This window comes from Ruditapes philippinarum, unplaced genomic scaffold (genome assembly GCF_026571515.1).
Source record: "Ruditapes philippinarum isolate M1 unplaced genomic scaffold, ASM2657151v2 ctg904_1_1_1_1, whole genome shotgun sequence".
NCBI classification, from domain to species: Eukaryota; Metazoa; Mollusca; class Bivalvia; order Venerida; family Veneridae; genus Ruditapes; species Ruditapes philippinarum.
This window is the reverse complement of record NW_026852177.1, coordinates 111,742-130,803: the sequence shown is the minus strand read 5'-3', so window position 1 is coordinate 130,803 and position 19,062 is coordinate 111,742. Positions and strand designations below refer to the sequence as shown.

Here is a 19,062-nt window from a genome sequence, read left to right as displayed (position 1 = left end):
ATTTCGCTCACAATTTCACTGACCTTCGTTCAGTGCAAATTGGTAAACAGTGTATCCGTAACATATTGCTTGATAAATTTATGTTAAAACATGTTTTAAATGCTCACTTACAGGTTGTTTTAACTTACTAACAAGTTGTATTAACTCACTTACAGGTTATATTAACTTACTTACAGGTTGTACTAACTTACTAACAAGTTGTATTAACTCACTTACAGGCTATATTAACTAACCTGTTGTATGATCTTACTAGCAAGTTGTATTAACTCACTTACAGGTTATACTTTCTCACTTATAGGTTGTATTATCTTACTAACAAGTTGTATAAACTCACAAACAGGTTGTATTAACTCACTTACAGGTTGTATCAACTCACCAGTCACAACTAAATTTCCATCTTTGGTTATATCCATCATGTCGATGTCAGCTTTGTGAGCTGCTACACAATGAACAAGCTGTCCACCTGGTCGCTCAAGGATTCTTTCTTCTGGTTCTATGAAAGTTTTCGGATATACTCTACATTGAGCTATGAACCCTTTGTTTACCTGTAACACCAATAATAAACATCTTACAGTACCAATTACCCATCTGACATGGCGGATTAAAAGATTGACATTTTTCTTAGAGCTGCATGACTCCAGGTGTGCCAACCAATTTGAAGAAAAAATCAAGTTTGAGAAAAGTGAGCTAAGTTTTTAAGGAAAAATGAAACTTTTAACAATTCAAGTCATAATTTTCATGTTATATTAAATGAATAACTGATTTACCAACGCAGTTTGAGCTATTTTTGCATATTTTGACTTTTGGTAATTTATTTGGATTATGTGCCGTTTGCAAATATCACTTGCTGTATCACTTTCATTACAGTCCTTGGCAAAATGATTATTTAAGTCACAAGCATTGCGGAACGCTACCGGTATATTACAGACATACTTCGGAAACTCTCGCTGGTTCGACATCCATTCGAAAAACTTATTGCGTTTCTTGAGAAAGTTACCTAAGGACTGGTGATAAGTATCGGAAATGCGAAATACGTTTATGTGCTTTCTGTATCATTTTTGGCCTGAAACAATTTCTCGATATTTCGTATTATTTTGTAGTGCTAATCCAATACTTTTGAGAATAAAAAATGCAATTAACGGTTTTTATGAGTATACATATTGAATTATTATGCAATGTCAGTTACAGACAAACTAAGAATAAACCTAAAGCGCAAAAGTAAAACTTCTTACAGACATGCATAATTTGTCTCACATATTATTAAAACAACGTAAAAAGATCAGACAATTATAAACAAAATACATGTACATCATTTTCCTGTAATCTCCCAAGAAGTTGAGGGACAATCTGTCCAGGGTCAGTAACAAGACCTTTCTGAGATAACAACATGGAATCATATATCATCTTGATCAGTTCATTGTCGGGAAATACTTCAATCGCTGAGACAAAATCATTCAACGTTGCTCTGTAATAAATGAACGTAACAAATACATCAAAGTCGCTACACAGAAATGAAAGTGATGTTATATATTTTAAAGAACTTGATAATTTGGAGAGAAAAAAATACATGAGAACCTGGCAGGATCTGTTGAAATACCCGGTAGAATGATAACGTTGGTATCAATATTAAATTGATAGAAAATCTGAAAAAATATTCGAAAACCAAAATTGTTTTAAAGTGTACATGTATATATATATATAAACGTTGTTACTATGTTGATGATACAGAAATCGGTCGGAATTATATTAAATTGAGAATACTTACATATATGCAATTCAGTGACAATTAACTTTGCAGCAAGTAAAATACGAAACTCACGTCAATGGCATGGCTTCGATTTTCGACAACAAAAATGGAATGTTAGCAAGACATTGCTGTTCTAGAAGGTTTCCATGACCAGCTTTAATTCTGTGATAAGGTAAATTACTAAGGGCTCGAATATTGTAGTTCTTCCCATACTTTAGTGGCTGAGCGGACACGTGACGATCTTCTTCACCTGTCTGCCCATTAGATGTTGTAAAACGCTTTTTGATACCTGAAAAAATATTAAACAAGACAAACCGTTCCTAATTAGCTCACATGCATCTAATCTCTATTTTGTCTATATATCTTACTAAGATTTCAAACCCCTCGTGGCGGTGAGACCGCGTCAAACCAATGAATGCAACTGGAATATGTTTTTTTTAAATTATGTATGAGTATTAAATGAAAATAACAAAACTACGTTCTATAACATTCAGTTGGAAATCTTAAGATATCGAAAGAGTTCATTGTAGATGCATAACAAATTTACAATTTAAGGTACCATTAAAGGCACTGTTACCAGCTTTCATCAATTTTGTTCATAAATCTATTACCGTTAGCCCAAGTTCCGTTGAAGAAGTCGGCCAGATTTGAATGGATTACTTTATTTTGTTCAGGATCCGAACAATAACGTGCTTCGGCAGCTTCCGTAAACTGTCGGTGATACCAGGACATTACTCGAGTTCCATCTGCCCCTCTTTCCACTGCAATATCACACAATTTTACTCAGTTTGCATAATTGCATTACTTATTATATAATGACATTTTATAAAAGATGATGCCATGGTGTTCTTTGTTTCAATGTGTTTTATAATCTAAATTGAAAACATAGTTTCATCTTTTACCCTACCTTGATTTCAATACCAAGCAATTAGCTATTAACACACGCAACGATACTTTTATGGTCATTTCTTTTTCTAATGCTTTTTGCTCCTTTTTTTTGCTTGGCAAATCATTACTATAAAGTAAGCGAGGTAACCACGTGTTCGTGTGAATCACGCTTGCAATTTCCAAATAAAATTATTTGACAAAACAAGCTAGTTTTCAGAAGATCAGACGTCAATCTCATAAAGGTCAAATCCTACCTGACCCTCTTGCTTTGTAACAGAGTAAAAACAATGATCTGATTTTTTTAGGTTGTTAAGAAGCTGTTATCAGATGCCCCGTTCTATGACCAGATTATTTCACAGAGGTCACTTGTGGGTTTCCTCCGAAAAAATACTTATTAGAAAGAGAACATACACTAGATCCAGAACATACCTAAATATTGACTCAGATCATTCCTAACTCTTACAATTAGTAAGGGAGGTAATCTCCGTATTGGCGGTGTCCAATACATGTACACGTCATTAAGCACGTCATCATCACACGACAAAATGTCCTCGAGCTCAGCCTCGGAAGCTCCGTTGTGCGCTTAAATGAATACATGTAAAATCAAATCCTAAGGAAGGATACTACGTCACTGCGCACCTGCAAAATGTCTTATTTTCTTTGTAAACATCCCATTGACTCGAAGGTAAAATATGTTTTTATTCTATGAAATCGTTAGAATATCAAAAAGTGATATAGCGCATCAAAAATTGCCTTTACTACTCATAATATTTTTTTAAATCTTTGCAAGTTTTACTGCCTAGTTTAGTCCTTAAACGGGATAAAGTTTTTTTATTTCCTTAAATGCTCCCACTCAGACTCCAAAAAACAATTTACCCCGTTTTCAGGCTTAAACCAGACAATAAAACTTTAAACCTTTCAAAAATTATATCAAGTACTTACTTAAAAGCAATCTATGGTGCGCTACATCATTGTTTGATATTCTAACGATTTCTAAGAATAACTAGAAATGTGTCATCATGCCACGGATGCCCCTGCATGCAGCCAAAATTTCAGATGTTATAATATTTAGTTGCAAATTTGTTTGCACAAATTATTTTTATAATTTTAAGTTCAAAGCCCTTAAAACTTTTCAATGTTAACACAAACCATTTTCATATAATGTTCAAGGCACTGAAATTATTCAGTCTTAACCTTTTGAAAAAAGCATATTTCATATTTGTAGCCAAAATAATGGCTACATACATTTCCACAAAAGTATGAGTGCTGAAACTGAAAGTTCAAAATTTTTCTTACATTCAAGAAAGATAAGTTTGTCCAAAATCATTGAACCATGACCAAATTCAAACTTAAACTGCTTATTCCTAAGATGTATCTATATTATTTTCAAAGTGAAAGGGGCATAACTCTGCCAAAAATCATCGAACCATGACCAAATTTAAACTTGACCTGCGTCTTCCTTTGACATATTCATATGTAAAATTTGAGTTTAATATGTAACACTGTTGGGTAGATAATGAACAGAAACTGTAAATTTCATATTATTTTCAAAGTGAAAGGGGCATTACTCTGCCAAAAATCATTGAACCATGACCAAATTCAAACTTGGCCTGGGCATTCCAAAAACATATCCATATGTCAAATTTAAGTTGAATGTGTTGTACCGTTGGGGAGATAATAAACAGAAACTGAAAATTTCATATTATTTTCAAAGTGAAAGGGGAAAAACTCTGCCAAAAATCATCGAACCATGACCAAATTCAAACTTGACCTGTATTTTCTCATGATATATCCATATGTCAAATTTGAGTTGAATGTGTTGTACCGTTGGGGAGATAATGAACGGAAACTGAAAATTTCATATTATTTCAAAGTGAAAGGGGCATAACTCTGCCAAAAATCATCAAACCATGACCAAATTCAAACTTGACCTGTATTTTTTCATGACATATCCATATGTAAAGTTTGAGTTGAATGTGTTGTACCGTTGGGGAGATAATGAACGGAAACTGAAAATTTCATTTTATTTTAAAGTAAAAGGGGCATAACTCTGCCAAAAATCATCGAACCATGACCAAATTCGAACTTGACCTGTATTTTCTCATGACATATCCATATGTCAAATTTGAGTTGAATGTGTACAACCGTTACTAAGATAATGAACGGAAACTGATGATGACGAAATGACAGAATGACGGAATGACGGAAGGACGGAACAGGGTAACACTATATGTCCCGGCCATTACATGGCGGGGCATAAAAACATATTTTATCTCGAGTCGACAACAAATAGTCCGATTTGCAGGTGCGTGATGACGTATTACCCTACCATTGAAATCTATCATATCAAATTAGTTTAAAAATATTCACTCAAAGAATGTATTTACTTGTCATTGGTATTAACTTTTATAATTATTTAACCTAAATTAATCTCCGTAGGTATAGATTAAATATCTAGATCTATATCGATACGCTTGAAGACAGTGGGAAGTTCGTGATTTCATTACAGACTGGAGCTCCTTACTTGGATACTAATCAATTAAATCAATGTAAACGCATCACAACAGCCGTCATGTCAGATTTGGCGTTAAATACAAGTTTTATGTTTTAGGAATCTTCAGAATAATAAGCTCTACTTATTAGATCATACGAGCGAGTAGGTTTACTTCTTTTAGCTAGAAGGTTTAATATTTCTTCTTAATATATATCTAATAAATCTAACCAATCGACAATCTGCATTTGTACCTCGTGACCGTCCAATATTTTCACGTATTGGGTCCAAAAATACATTATTTTCAAATGTTTGGGTACATGTGCACTAAACGAATGTGCATATATTTTGACTTGACGTCATTTGCGTTTTATAATACTACACGTTTGTAACGTCGCTTTTCATTGGATGATGGTGACGTTTATATAGTTTTATATATACGACTGCTGTCAATTTATAAAAAAATCTCTTTTTTTTCTCCAAAAAAGATGCTTGCTGTACTATAAATTCGTTATGAATCATTTAAAAATGATTGATGCTAATTACCTAAAGTAAGATAAGATAGCGCTCTCGTTACAAGAATTTTCCCGTGCATCTTCTCCAATTTTTCGAACAAATGTTCAATGCTTTCACGCACAGTGGATTGTAGCACGGTTTTCTCGGGCGAATAAAATGATGTCCAAGTTGTACTTTCTTCGAACGATAGCTATGGAACAAGAGTTTTTTTTTATTTCATCACAAATGATTTTTCTTTCTCTAAAAATTAATCTCTGAGATGTTAGTCATATCACACAAAGTTCAAATTAATATTATTAAAAAATTTCTGGTTTCTCAAAATAAAACAAATAAAAAAGTTGAACTTGAGGATAAATAAAGTTATCATTCACAAGTTAATGTCATATAACGACATTCAAAATAGTTTGCCTATGTCTAAATACAATGTAGTTTTATAAGAACAAAACTAGAATAAGGATTTTAAAAAGTATCTGTCAAAATATCCTTGGTTATTTGACAGAAATTGTAACAAAAACATCTGCTAAAATCTCTTTGATCACCAAAATGTCGTGTGAGTCAGATCAACATGTTGAGTGGGTGTACCTAGAAAACGGAACATTTCTTTTTATATTGATCGCAATTATGAACATTATGAAAACACACGCGCTCCTAATGTACAAAGTCGCAAAGAAAAAGTTATAAATTTTTAATTGCACACATAATTGCACACATCCACAGCAATAAAAATGTAACTCACTTTCAGGAAAAGAGGGGTAGGACATTTCTCAAAACCTTTCAATATCATTTGTGTTTGTTCGTCCGTCAGTTTCCTATTTCGCATTTCTAGCCACTTATCCAGAATACTTTTCACATCTGTTGTTTCAAGCACTGGAACGTGTATTAAATTTTCTGGTGCGGTGATTTCTGACTGTATAAGACAAACATTTTTTATTTTATTGTCTATACAGATGTATATACATTTTATATTATTGAACAGTAATAAGTGTATATTGCATTTTATTATATACTTATAAATGAAATGTTGAGAAATATTGATGAAATAAAATGTGTAGTTTCATTTTCCGTATTTTCACTGTGAAAAGAATACTAGTTTTCTTTACTGCAGTGGAGCATATTTTCCGAATTTTCACTGTTATCTTGGCAGGCTACTTTCTTCTTAATTAAAGAAGGAGTCTTAAGAAATGTAAGGTCAAAAAAGATAAAAAGTATATTCAAGTTTTTTTTCTATAAATACAGGATTTATTTTCATCTTGTGTTATAAAAATAACCATACTTCACTTGTGGGTATCGCCACTCGTGAAATATTTATTTTCATAACACTCGATGAAAATAAATAAATAATGTATTTATAGAAAAAAAACTGGAATATCCTCTATTTATTTAAGTAAAATTTGTTTCTACGAGGGACTTAAATAGAGGAGTTTTTGCTCTTCCACATATCGATGTATCTGAATGAATTGGAAATACATGTATATCTATCAGTTCTTACAACATGTAGAATATACTTATTTCTTTTCTTTCAATTAATATAAACGGAGTTGCTCCACGCTGCACAAAATGTAAAGTACTTTCTTTAAAAGTATTTTTTGTTTGTTTATTATTTCGTGTTTAAATAAAGAATAGATGTTCATCTGCCCTTTCGGAATTCGGACATGACATTTAACATGCAACAAAAGTTGTGAGAATTTGCCTTATGCCATTACTTATCAGCCACACTTTTATAAAACAATTTACAACAAGTTAGAGGCCTCCGTTGCAAAACTGTTGGGTAAATTGGCAATAGTATACCTGCAATGCCGGGAAACACTGGTAAATTGGCTCCGGTAATGTTGAAAGAATCACTTTCGTTGTGGGTGCTAATTTGGGAAGCAACCAAGTCATTTGTCGAGCATTGTAAGCGTGGTCTAGTTGGTCAAGAGAGTCCAGGATCAGCACCAGAGGTAGGTTAGGACGACTTTCCTTCATCATCAATTCAAAGTCACTTATTTGTACAGTTATGTCCTAAAGCATGAAAGACAAATTCAAAACTATATAAATGTAAACACATTAAGTTTAGTACTTAGCTGCGGTCTCACTTACTCCCGGCAGAGCTCGGAACCAGCCCGCAAAGTTACTGGGATGATCCGGGACGATCCAAGGTGAAATTATTGTTGCGGTCACACTTACCCCGGCAGCACCACGGTTATTCCAAACTAGCATCCATAATGCGTCCTGGACAATCCATGCAGAGCCTAGGTGAAGCTACGGTTTATGCCGGTGCTTCCCGGTCGTTCTCGGATGACGCCGACAGAGTCCTGGTTGACCGAGGCAGAGCCCCGGTCGATCCAGGCAGAGCCCCGACAGAGTCAAGGACTATCTCGACAAAGTTCCGGTAGAACCCCGGTGGACTGGAAACGTGCGAAAATGATGTCAACGTTCATACATAATTTTCATTTAATATACATGTATTTGTGACAATTTGAGATGCTATTTTCTCCTATTAAATAAGTAATGCTTGATGATTTTCTGAATAATCCTTATGCAAGACTGGAAGAAGGGAAACAATTGCAATCATCGTAAATTGCCGTGATTCTTTTGAAATGAACCGGGCTTTCCCGGGACTCTACCGAGATTAATTGTAGCTCCATCGTAATCCTCCGGGGCTCCGCCGGCATTCACTGGGGGCACTGCCGGCATTAGCCGGGGCTCTGCCGGCATTCACCGGGGTTCTCCCTTACCTCTACCGGCTATGTCATATCCCGGATCATCCCCAGTTTGTGCAGGCAGAGCTACGGTGGTCCCCGGTGAAACACTGGTCGTTCCCGGCAAGGCTAAGGATGAATCCGGCAAAGCTTTTCCTTCCTGGATCACCCCGGAGGACCCCATTGATATTAAATACATGTATTTTATTCTATCCCGGGTCGTATGCCTGATGTTCCCGGATCATTCCGGACATTGCCGGCAGAGTTACGGATGTACCCCGGCTGTTCCCGCTCGTATCCATGTCGTCCCCGGATCACCCCGGACGTCAACTGGAGCTCTGCCGGGATATAAGTGAGACTGCAGCTTAACAAGAATACCAATAAATACATGTTTGATGAAGCGTATTTATGCATTTGTGATAATAAAAGGTCAACAATATAATAAAAGATCAAGGTCATTATAAAAGGTCAAAGCTTTCTTTTCTTAAAAAAATTAACGAATGATTGTGATTATCTCACATTTTTCTTTGAATTTTTGGCTGCTTACTTTTTAAAGAGATTTCATTTCTTGTGTATTAAGCATATATACTATATGTTCCCTATATGAAAATAAGCATGCATGTAAATAAATCATATATTATAACATATAAATCTGGTATATATTCGACATATAGTACAACCTCTGCAGAGAAACCCTCTGTACAGCAAAAAACACTACACAATAACATTATCAGATCTTCAAATTTAGGCCTCAAAATAAAATTAATCTCTATACCACAGTATATAAACGATTTGTACCCCAGGCGGATCTTGTGAGAAGATGTCAACATCAGTTCAGTACAAACAGGCGGGGTGACCAATAAACTTTTTAAGACGGTTTGCATTTAATCTGAGAGGTTATGTAAAAATTTGAATCATATTAAGAAATATTTTTTCTTTGCTTATAGATACATTTATATCCAGCTTCTTTAAATAAATGCGCATAAAACGCTTTGCTCTTCACTTCGTGTTTTGTTTATGTCAACACACGCCGATTGCACAAGCAAATTAATGCCTAAAAATATTTTATTTCACTATAACTCTTATCTCAATCTTAACTTTATTGTCTAAACTTGTCTTACCGCACAGACACTTGTATGGATATCTTTGAATATTGATAAAACACAGTAAATGATAGAGGCGAACATTCTGATAACTGTACCCGTCTTGCTAAAACGATTTAAATGATCTGTACACTTGTGTTTTCACTTAACCATAACTTGCGAGTCACTTTTTTATTGTTTTTGTCCTATGTTCCAAATTATGTCTTGAAGAATATGAAGTTATTGTGTCACAAGAGCATGACATATCTTTTAGTTCTATATAAGTAACCAATACTGCACATAAATGGACCTTCATCATGTTCTCACTGTCCATGGAAATACACGCATGAAGTAGCTGGTAATACGAATTAGAAAGAAAATTATTTCTTGACAGGAATTATCAAACAACAAATCTTATCTTCATTTACCATTCATTTTTCTTTGAAAAGATATAAAGCTAAGATATAACATAAGTACTATAAACGTTTCTATACTATTAAGTTCAACGGCATTGTTGTTAGTCTTGACGTGACCGTTATATAACGTCACATATCAATCCATCCTCCTCGAAAGATCATCACAGGATTACTTATTTCAACAAGTTGGAAGCTTTACACGTACCGTTGATTTCATTATGCTTTTTGAAACACGGTTTTATATTCTCATAAATGCCTTGAATTTCTTTTTCTTACATGCGAGACTAGGATCACTCGTAATAAATCATTTTAAGGAGTTTCCTGCATATTGTTGTTAAATGTGTAAAAGGTAGTTTTCACTCTTGCAAGTTTATTTCCACTTATTTTTAAATAGTTAACAGTCTTGCCAGTGTCTAAGACAACCTGTTTAGTTTTCTTTTCACACAAACTTGAAAAGTTCATCATTGCTATTATAAGTGATTCTTAAGTCAAAAGATATATATATATATATATATATATATATATATATATATATATATATATCCAGTTCCTTTCTATAAATTGCCATATACATGTATTTCAGATGGTTTTGGATGAATCATTTGTAGTTGAGGGTCTTGGCAGTAGCTTTCGTGTTACAAACATTCCCCTGAAAACACAACTTAAATGTGGGATTTGTGGAATAATTTGACTCCAAGTTTAAACCTAAACTCTTAGTCATCTGTACTTAAAACGTATCTTTTGTCGATGTGTGAACATCTTTAACAGGCGTTTTGATTTTTTGACATTTCTTGATTGGAGATTATTTTTCAAGTCCTTCTTGTCTTGAAACTTTTACTGTTTTTGTAATATCATTTGCTTTTAAAGTCCTTTTTTATTTTTTTTCAATTCTTTTTGAATAATTCTTACGTCTTTGGAGTATGATTATAATGTTTATGTTATTGTTGTCAAACTGAGAAAAAAGGGGGCAATTAAAACAATTGAACTCTTCCATTTTGCCTGTCAATAAACAAATAAATACGTTAAATGATAAAAGTTCTCTCCATTAAATCTTTTAAAATACTCACAAGTCAGGGTACAGATAAAATTCGTAAACTCACAAGTAGGGTTCACAATCACCAGCAAGTAACGTTCAGTTTACGGAATTGACCTCCTTGGTTAAACTCTTAATACAGCAATATTTTTTGCAGATGACTAAATTATCGTTTGTTATTGATTATTTTAGTAGTTCGATATCACAATTCAATGTTTAACTAAATAAACTTTGAAATAAGACAGATTTTTGTTCGTGTTCAGTGTTGATCACATAAAGGCAGTTCGTGAGTTTCGATTATTTTATAGTTTTAATGCTAACATTTATATTTTGCATAACTTAAACGTTTAATAAAGTTTCTCTTCTACGATATAAATACCAATATATTAAATAAGTCAAGCGTCAGAAAATGGTTGACACTGACATCTTCTCACAAGATCCGGTTGGGGTTCAAATCGTTTATATACTGTGTATACTGTATCACCACTGAGCAGCACCCAAAACCTTTGTCTCCCAAAGGTTGTTGCTTTTTCTGTGATATACTACAAATACACGGTATATTTGCGAGATTATCTTACACTTATCTGATGTATGTTCCATGTATTTCGATCATACATGTTTGTGTGATATATATTCCATATATATATGGTATCCAGCAATCTGACTAAAAATAAGATCTTCTCATTTCTTACATATTTGTTCTCGAAATTTCTAAAATTACATCCTTAGCATAAGTTCCCAAGCGGTTAACATCAGAAACCGCATCACTTTCAAAATTGTGGTCGTCTTGTAAAATAAAGATCCAAACAAACTATTACGATATTGTTTTTAGCTACCAGACTAAGGAAAAACATTTTAACAAACCTGTGTTCTTGGCAATGGTCTAAGATTATACACGCGTCTTATTTGACAGCATATACTATAAAGCAGCGACATCAAATCGGAACTGTCCGGAGAAGTTCCCAAAAATCTACAAATGATGATAATATATTTCAAATAGCCTTGATGAAGCAATGACGATCGTGTATATATGTTACGGATAACATGATCAGTAAGGGTAACATAAATACATGTATATGAAGACATATATACATGCACATGTATATTAAATTGTAAAACATTTAACTTTAATGTGGAAAGATAAGATAACAAATCCTCCTTGTTTCGATTCGAGTTTTAGTGTCACAGGAAAACACTGTGAAAGCTTAGCAGTACGGAATACCGTTATAGCCACCTTGGTTAGAGGGCGACAATACTATAGTGCGATGACGGCAATGCGATTATGCGATGGCGATAATGCAATGGCGACAGTGCGACAATGCGACAGTGTGATAGTGCGATGGCGACAATGCGATAATGCGATGACGACAATGTGATAACGCGATGACGAAAGTGCGGTAATGCAATGTTGACATTAAGATTGTGGGATAGTATTATCGCGTTGTCGCCATTGCGGTATGGTACTGTCGCCATCGCGTTATCACCTTGTCATCGCGTTATCTTACTGTCGCATTATCGAACAGAAGAAATGAATAGCCTCTATGTACTAATAAATTATTTTTGCATCTTTTAATGTCAACATAACAATTTATTACATTTTTTATACATTTTAAATATTTCCCCTATCTTTTAATACAAAATGTTACTTTTATTAATTTATTATTTTATTTACACGTTTTCAGTGTATAAAAAAAGGAAAAAAAGAAGAAAAAAAAAGAAATTTATTGACGAAAGTAAAATTATTTTCCCATAATCTATCATGTAAACCACTATATAATCCAGATCAAATGCAACAGTGCGATAGTGCGATGACGACAATGCGTCAGCGCGATCGCACTGTACTTTCGCACTATCGTATTGTCGTCATCGCATTTTCATACTGTTGACTTTGCATGTTTGCATTATCGCCATCGCTCTATCGCATTGTCACATTATCGTACTGTCGTCATCGCGTTATGCACTGTCGCCATCGTATTGTCGACATCGCACTGTCGTATTGTCGTCATCGCACTATCGCACTGTCGTATTGTTGCCCCCTGGATTAAAAAGTATAACTACGATGGTCCCAACGGTATTCCGTAGATTTAAGCACAAAATCTTTGCATTTGAAAGACTGATACTTTTCATCACGAGGCAAGCGATTCCCGCCCTTAGATTGCACCCACCGAAACACTAAAATGTAGCGTTTGGACGCATACACTTTAAACTACGTGGACACCGCTATACTCCGTTAATTTAATAACTTTCAGTCACAGAAGTCCTGCCTTGAGACGTACACATTTATAACCACGTGAAAAGCATTACCCTTCGTAAGAAGCATGCGGGTCCTATGTTGAGACGAAGACCCATTAAACATGAGACAAGCGTTACTCTTTCTTATTACCTCAAAATGATTACTGTCGGTTTATTCATCCACAATCTAATCATTTCAGCAGCTTTGGCGAGTATAGATGTTTTTCCGGTACCACTGGTACCATGTAACACAAGCGGCTGGTTCCCTCCTGCACCGGAACTTGTCACGTAACTTTTGATTTGCTGTAAATATTCAAAAGCAATGTTCATTAAACAAGTATTAGCAATTTCAAAAAATGCTTTGAATCGCCGTTAAGTCATGAATATAGAAATTTTATTTCATTTTTTCCCCCAATACTTTTACTGTTTGTGATCAACACACATCACAAAAATACTTGATTTACTCTACCATTCCGAACAAGTCAAAATATTTTGACGTGATAAACTAGATTACGTGATCTTGGCCAGAATCTGGGAGATATTGTCCGTAATAAACGGAAAATATCACATAAATTCAACGCGTAGTACAATTATTGGCAGACACGCGTTACTAAATCAGTGCATCGATCGGTTTATTTACAGGAATGTTTTTCTGTGTCTTTGGTCATCCAAACTAACCAGGAATACCCAACATACTTCTGATTGGCTCAAATGTCGTGGGGTTTACAATATAGGTCATTGATACGTTACATAAAAAGAAACCGAGGTTCCGAGTGGAGAATTTAAGAGAAGCCAGATATTAATTGAAATTGTATGTTTATTAAATTCTCATTTCTGTTTATCATGCGATAAAACAGTTATAATATATATCGAACTCGACTATTATGTAGAAATATCATGACCTGGGGCGACATCTCGGGTTTTTCCCTACAAACAATGTTCTCGGCCCATATTCTGTACAGAAAAAAACTTCGATGTCGCAACAAGCCATGATATTTCCACATAACAGTCTCGTCACTATATTTATAACTTGTGGAATCTTAAAGTGATAAATACTTTTTATGAATGTAAACATTATTATAGAAACATATTATATGGCACGATAGCTTTTCAAAATAGCTTTTCAAAGTTCAATACTTTCAGTTTGGCTTGTTCAAGTTCCATATCCTTTATTAGTGAATTGTTTATCATACGAGTACTATCCGCTCGGCGTCAACATTTTCATATAGTATTTTAAATGCTAGCATAAGCTAATAAGCCCTGTCATTGTGGTGATCAAACACAATAATGTTACTATTGAACTTTCAGTCAAAGCTTCGAAACCTTAATTGTTCCTTTACAATGGTTATATTAATATGGAAGTGGTCCATAGTTTTGTAGATGGTTTTCTACATTAATTATGGATCTCTTCAGCACATATGGAGCTCAAATGCAATTTTGAGCAGCAATTCCTTCGTTTCTAGCAAAATCTCAATAAATGTTTAAATCAGGATTTGTCTGAATGTTAAGCATCCGTCGGTAGTGAGATTTCGTAAAATGTCTGTTTTTTAGTCCGTTTGGTGACATTTTCTTCATACACAATGCATGTTTTGGACACACCAGAACCCACGACGAAAAAAATATCTCGATGAACACTGCATAGAAATCCAAACAAAAATGGGTAATGTTAAGGAGAGTCAGGAGGGTAGAATCACATTTCGATTTTCTTAGAAAAAGGATTGAATTTTATATAACTGTTTAAAAAGTTGAAAACTTACCCTGCGATTGACCTTCTTTCACAGTCACATCTGGTGTTATGCTTCACATCTTGAACAGCGGAAATTCACATATACTTTTTACCGATGCTAATGTTTGAGATACTTATGGGGTTCCACCCCCGTGGAAAGTATGCTTTAATAAGGTGTTATGATATATCAATCGTTTGTACGTGAAAATCGTGCAGAAAACACAATCATTAATTTACCTTTAATGTTTCTCCTCTCCCGGTGAAACCTTCGCATTTGGATTGACAGAATCGAATGTGTTGAAGGCACTCCTCTATCAGAGGATCGGTGACTTTTTCTTTCTCTGCTACAGACTTTTCCACCATGCCAATCATGTGATGCACAAAGTCGTTACACATTGATTCTAAGTATGTTTTGTGCTCTTCTGACGAATTAGGGTCAATACCTAAAACAATATTAAAAATAAACAATTATCTAACAACGCACACTGAATTATTAGAGAGTTTTACGGAAAATTCCTTTCTAGTAGTCACCCGACTTTTAAATGTGACTATGTTGACCCGATGGTGTATGGGTCAACCCCTTTGAGCATTGTATTAAATCTGTGTATGAAATTTATAAAATATATGTAAATCAAGATGATTTTCGAATAACCGTTGTGGTTTAGTTCAATGTAGCAGACGACATCTTTAACCTTACCCATACCCGCTAAATAACTTAAATGGACTTGTCTATCTTTCAGTCTAGCCACTTTATTTAAGGGGGGAAATGACGGAATAGTAGACCATGATCAGACTGAACGGATGTGACGACTCATCTTGGTTTGCAATGGTCGCACGGGTAGAATATTTTGATTAAAATAAGATATTATGAACATAAATAACTCTACTCTCAGTGTAATTGTCAATCTTTGAAGATTTTCAAGAAAAAACTTAACCAGTTGAAACACTGAAACTTTTTCAAAAGTCTACAAGTTTTGTGAAAAGACAAGGCCACCCTTACAGGTAAGACACAGTGACGTTCGAACAAAAAAATCTTGTGAAATTGTTAAATTGATATGTATTATGTTTCGGTGCTTTTTGAAGTATTTTTCGTTCCTGTAATATTAACAGGACTGAATATAAGAATAATTTTTATTGGTCATTTTAAAATTACAAACTGATATCGGGGATTCTCATTGGTCATTCTAATATAAAATGTAAAAACAGTTCTAACCATTCAAAAATAAATGATAAAGGATAGTTCTAACCAGTCTAAAATAAAATCTAAAGGATAGCGCTATGATAAAATGTAAGGAATGGTTTGGACACTATAAAATAAAATGTAGAGGATATTTCTAAAATAATATGTACAGGAACGAGGAAAGTTTTTGTTTCTAAAAAACTTTTTGGTTAATTTGTAATTGATCATAAAATATATAAAGTGTAACGTAAAACAAGTAAATGGGACAACTTAAATAGAAGTTGTTTTTCTTTGAAAAATCATCAACACAAAAGTGCTATCATTTAATTTCAATGTTTACAAAATGGTTATTTCATATTTTTATAGCTACAAGAAATAATTATCATGTCATTGTTATCATGCAATACTAACTTTTCCTTTGTATTGAAAACATAGAAGTAACATAATCTTGCTTGTTAAACAAACTTACTTCGGCACAGTATCGTTTTAAAAGATAATTCTTGTTCGTCCTTACGTTATACAAAATGACCCAATTCATTTTATTTTGGTATAGAAATATAGTCATTGTTTCGTTTTCGTTTCCTTGCCATTAATGATCCATTAAAAAAAAAAAAAAAAAACAAAAAAAAAAAAAACCGATCCAATGGCATATAATGTATATGTAAAAAGCAAATATACACGATATACACGGGATTTAGACTATCTTAAAATCTCATCCGATTTTAGACAAAAATGCATTCCTTTTCTTAATGATAAACTTTACAGTCCCTCACCATATATGCTTTTATACCGATGATGATGATGTTGATGATAATTATGACAAAGATGACAATGCACCTAACGCTGTCGCCGCCGCTGCTGTTAACGACGACTTGATGATAATAAAAATGGCGCTGATAAATTCTCTGTTTGTTGCAAATGATATCACGAAGAAAATAAACCGTACTTTGGTGAACTGTCAAAAGTCAGGCGTCTACGGAAGCGTCCTGGTGCCAAGTTAACATGTTCTATAAAAATTGAAAACTCCTACGTAGGAGATAGAAAAGCTTAATTAGGAGTTTATAACTCCTACGTAAGACTTTGTAACTCCTACGTAGAAGAAAAAAAACCTAATTAGGAGTTTATAACTCCTATGTAAAACTTTAAAACGCCTACGTAGGAATTTTTAACTCCTACGTAGGACTTTATAAGTCATACGTAGGACTTTATAACTCCAACGTAGGACTTTAAAACTCCTAATTAGGTTTTTTATCTCCTACGTAGGAATAATATAGTCCTACATAGGAGTTATAAACTCCTAATTAGGCCTTTTTAACTCCTACGTAGTAGTTATAAAGTCCTACGTAGTGGTTTAAAATTCCTAATTATTTTTTTTATATCTCCTACGTTGGAGTTATAAAGTCCTACGTAGGACTAATAAAGTCCTACGTAGGACTTACAATGTCATACGTAGGAGTTATAAACTCGTAATTAGGTTTTTTTTTATCTCCCACGTAGGAGTTATAAAGTCCTACGTAGGAGTTATTAAGTCCTACGTAGGAATTATCTTTTTTATAGAACATGTTAAATTGGCACCAGGACGCTTCCGTGGGCGTCAACTGTTAGCAATATTGACGAATTAATTTTACCTGACATATTTATATTCAATTAGTACGGTATGAAAAAAAATCGTGCTGTTATTTCACTTTTCATACAAACTACTTTTTGCTTAAAGGAATAAGATATAAATTTGGATTTACAATCCAATCAAAGCTGTAGGACGTCACTTGCAAATCACGTTTTGATATTTACTTTGGATGACAACTAATCAAAATATTATGTTCAATTTAACGAGCCTTAATTACATTGTAACTTGATCATATTTGGTTAAAACAATTATTTTTACGGAACAAATTTCAGTTTGGCAACAGTTGATGACTTTAGACAAGCAAAGTGTAAATTACTGTTCATTTCCAAGCTACCAATCACTAACTGCCCAGTCATCATTTAATATTGGGCCAGTGTAACGAATTTGTCTCTTGTAAAATAAAGACCTAAGAAAAGATAAGAAATGTCTGTCTACCCTACGAGAAATTAATGCCGATTTGCGAAAAAGAAATATATGTATTCTTTATAAGTCCAATTTTCGATATATGTCAGCTGAAAATACGGATGATATCGGTCTAATGTTTCGCTGAAAATATCATTTCTCAACCAACAATTGTTTATGACGGGTAAACCACTTAGGCTTTTTCAAACGAAGCACTTACGCATTTTCTTTCATTTTCTTTAAAGAATTCGAACCACCTTCGCATTTTCTTAATGAAACCACTCACGCATTTTCTTTCATTTTCTTTAACGAACCACTTACGCATTCTTTTTAATGGACAACTTACGCATTTTCTCTAAGGTTCGAATCAAACAATGAAGTATAGATCATTTCTTGTAAAAATCTTGAGGTCAATCGGTTTGCAATTAAAAGGTCTTCTCTGTTCCAAGTATCTTGTTCGTATTTACCACTTGAGCAAACTGGCTTGAATTAAAAATTCTGTTAACATGTCTAAAAAGAATCTAATGATAATTTTGCGAATATGAGGGTCTATTAAATATCCAAAACGAAAGTCGGACTTATATTGACTATTCTAACTAGCTTTGCTTTGACTGTTCATTTTTGTATTACCAGTAGCACTCCAGTTGACGCTGTAATTAAGAATTTTTGAAGGGTCTAGTCTTTTCTTCAATTTATCTTCCTTCAATTCCCTCAACATTTGCCTGGCTCTTTGAACCTTTTCTTCTGGACCAATACATTCTGAAAATATGATTAAAATACTATCATTTATTGATTGTTTTATTGTTGATTGGCTGACTGTCTGACTGTTGTTTGATTGATTGATTGATTGATTGTTTTATTATGTCATGTTACATTGACAGGATTATAGTTTTGACTTTATCCGTGCTTTCGTTTTGCTGTCATGCTATCCAGTAGAAGACTCGTTGCATTGAACGTATAACGTAAGTGTTATAAAACTTTCTAAAAAAAGATGAACATATGAACTTACATATTAACGCACATATATTAGTATTGTGACGC

General features: G+C 33.8%; 2 protein-coding genes across 2 annotated transcripts in view; one reads left to right on the top strand and one right to left on the bottom strand.

The window, feature by feature from the left end:
- The window catches only part of LOC132751613 (uncharacterized), a 61,178-nt gene that overhangs the window by 28,831 nt on the left and 13,285 nt on the right, over window positions 1–19,062 (top strand). The window lies entirely within an intron of this gene.
- LOC132751602 (NACHT domain- and WD repeat-containing protein 1-like) overlaps window positions 1–19,062 on the bottom strand; it is a 46,613-nt gene that overhangs the window by 19,939 nt on the left and 7,612 nt on the right. The window contains exons 9-20 of the mRNA XM_060741792.1: window positions 18,652–18,780; window positions 15,050–15,255; window positions 13,238–13,389; window positions 11,719–11,824; window positions 7,431–7,643; window positions 6,379–6,549; window positions 5,673–5,832; window positions 3,065–3,217; window positions 2,359–2,508; window positions 1,820–2,036; window positions 1,309–1,465; window positions 377–545 (exon numbers count right to left, since the gene is read on the bottom strand). Of these exons, the coding sequence (XP_060597775.1) occupies window positions 377–545; window positions 1,309–1,465; window positions 1,820–2,036; window positions 2,359–2,508; window positions 3,065–3,217; window positions 5,673–5,832; window positions 6,379–6,549; window positions 7,431–7,643; window positions 11,719–11,824; window positions 13,238–13,389; window positions 15,050–15,255; window positions 18,652–18,780 (1,983 nt within the window). The remainder of the gene's footprint in view (window positions 1–376; window positions 546–1,308; window positions 1,466–1,819; window positions 2,037–2,358; window positions 2,509–3,064; window positions 3,218–5,672; window positions 5,833–6,378; window positions 6,550–7,430; window positions 7,644–11,718; window positions 11,825–13,237; window positions 13,390–15,049; window positions 15,256–18,651; window positions 18,781–19,062) is intronic.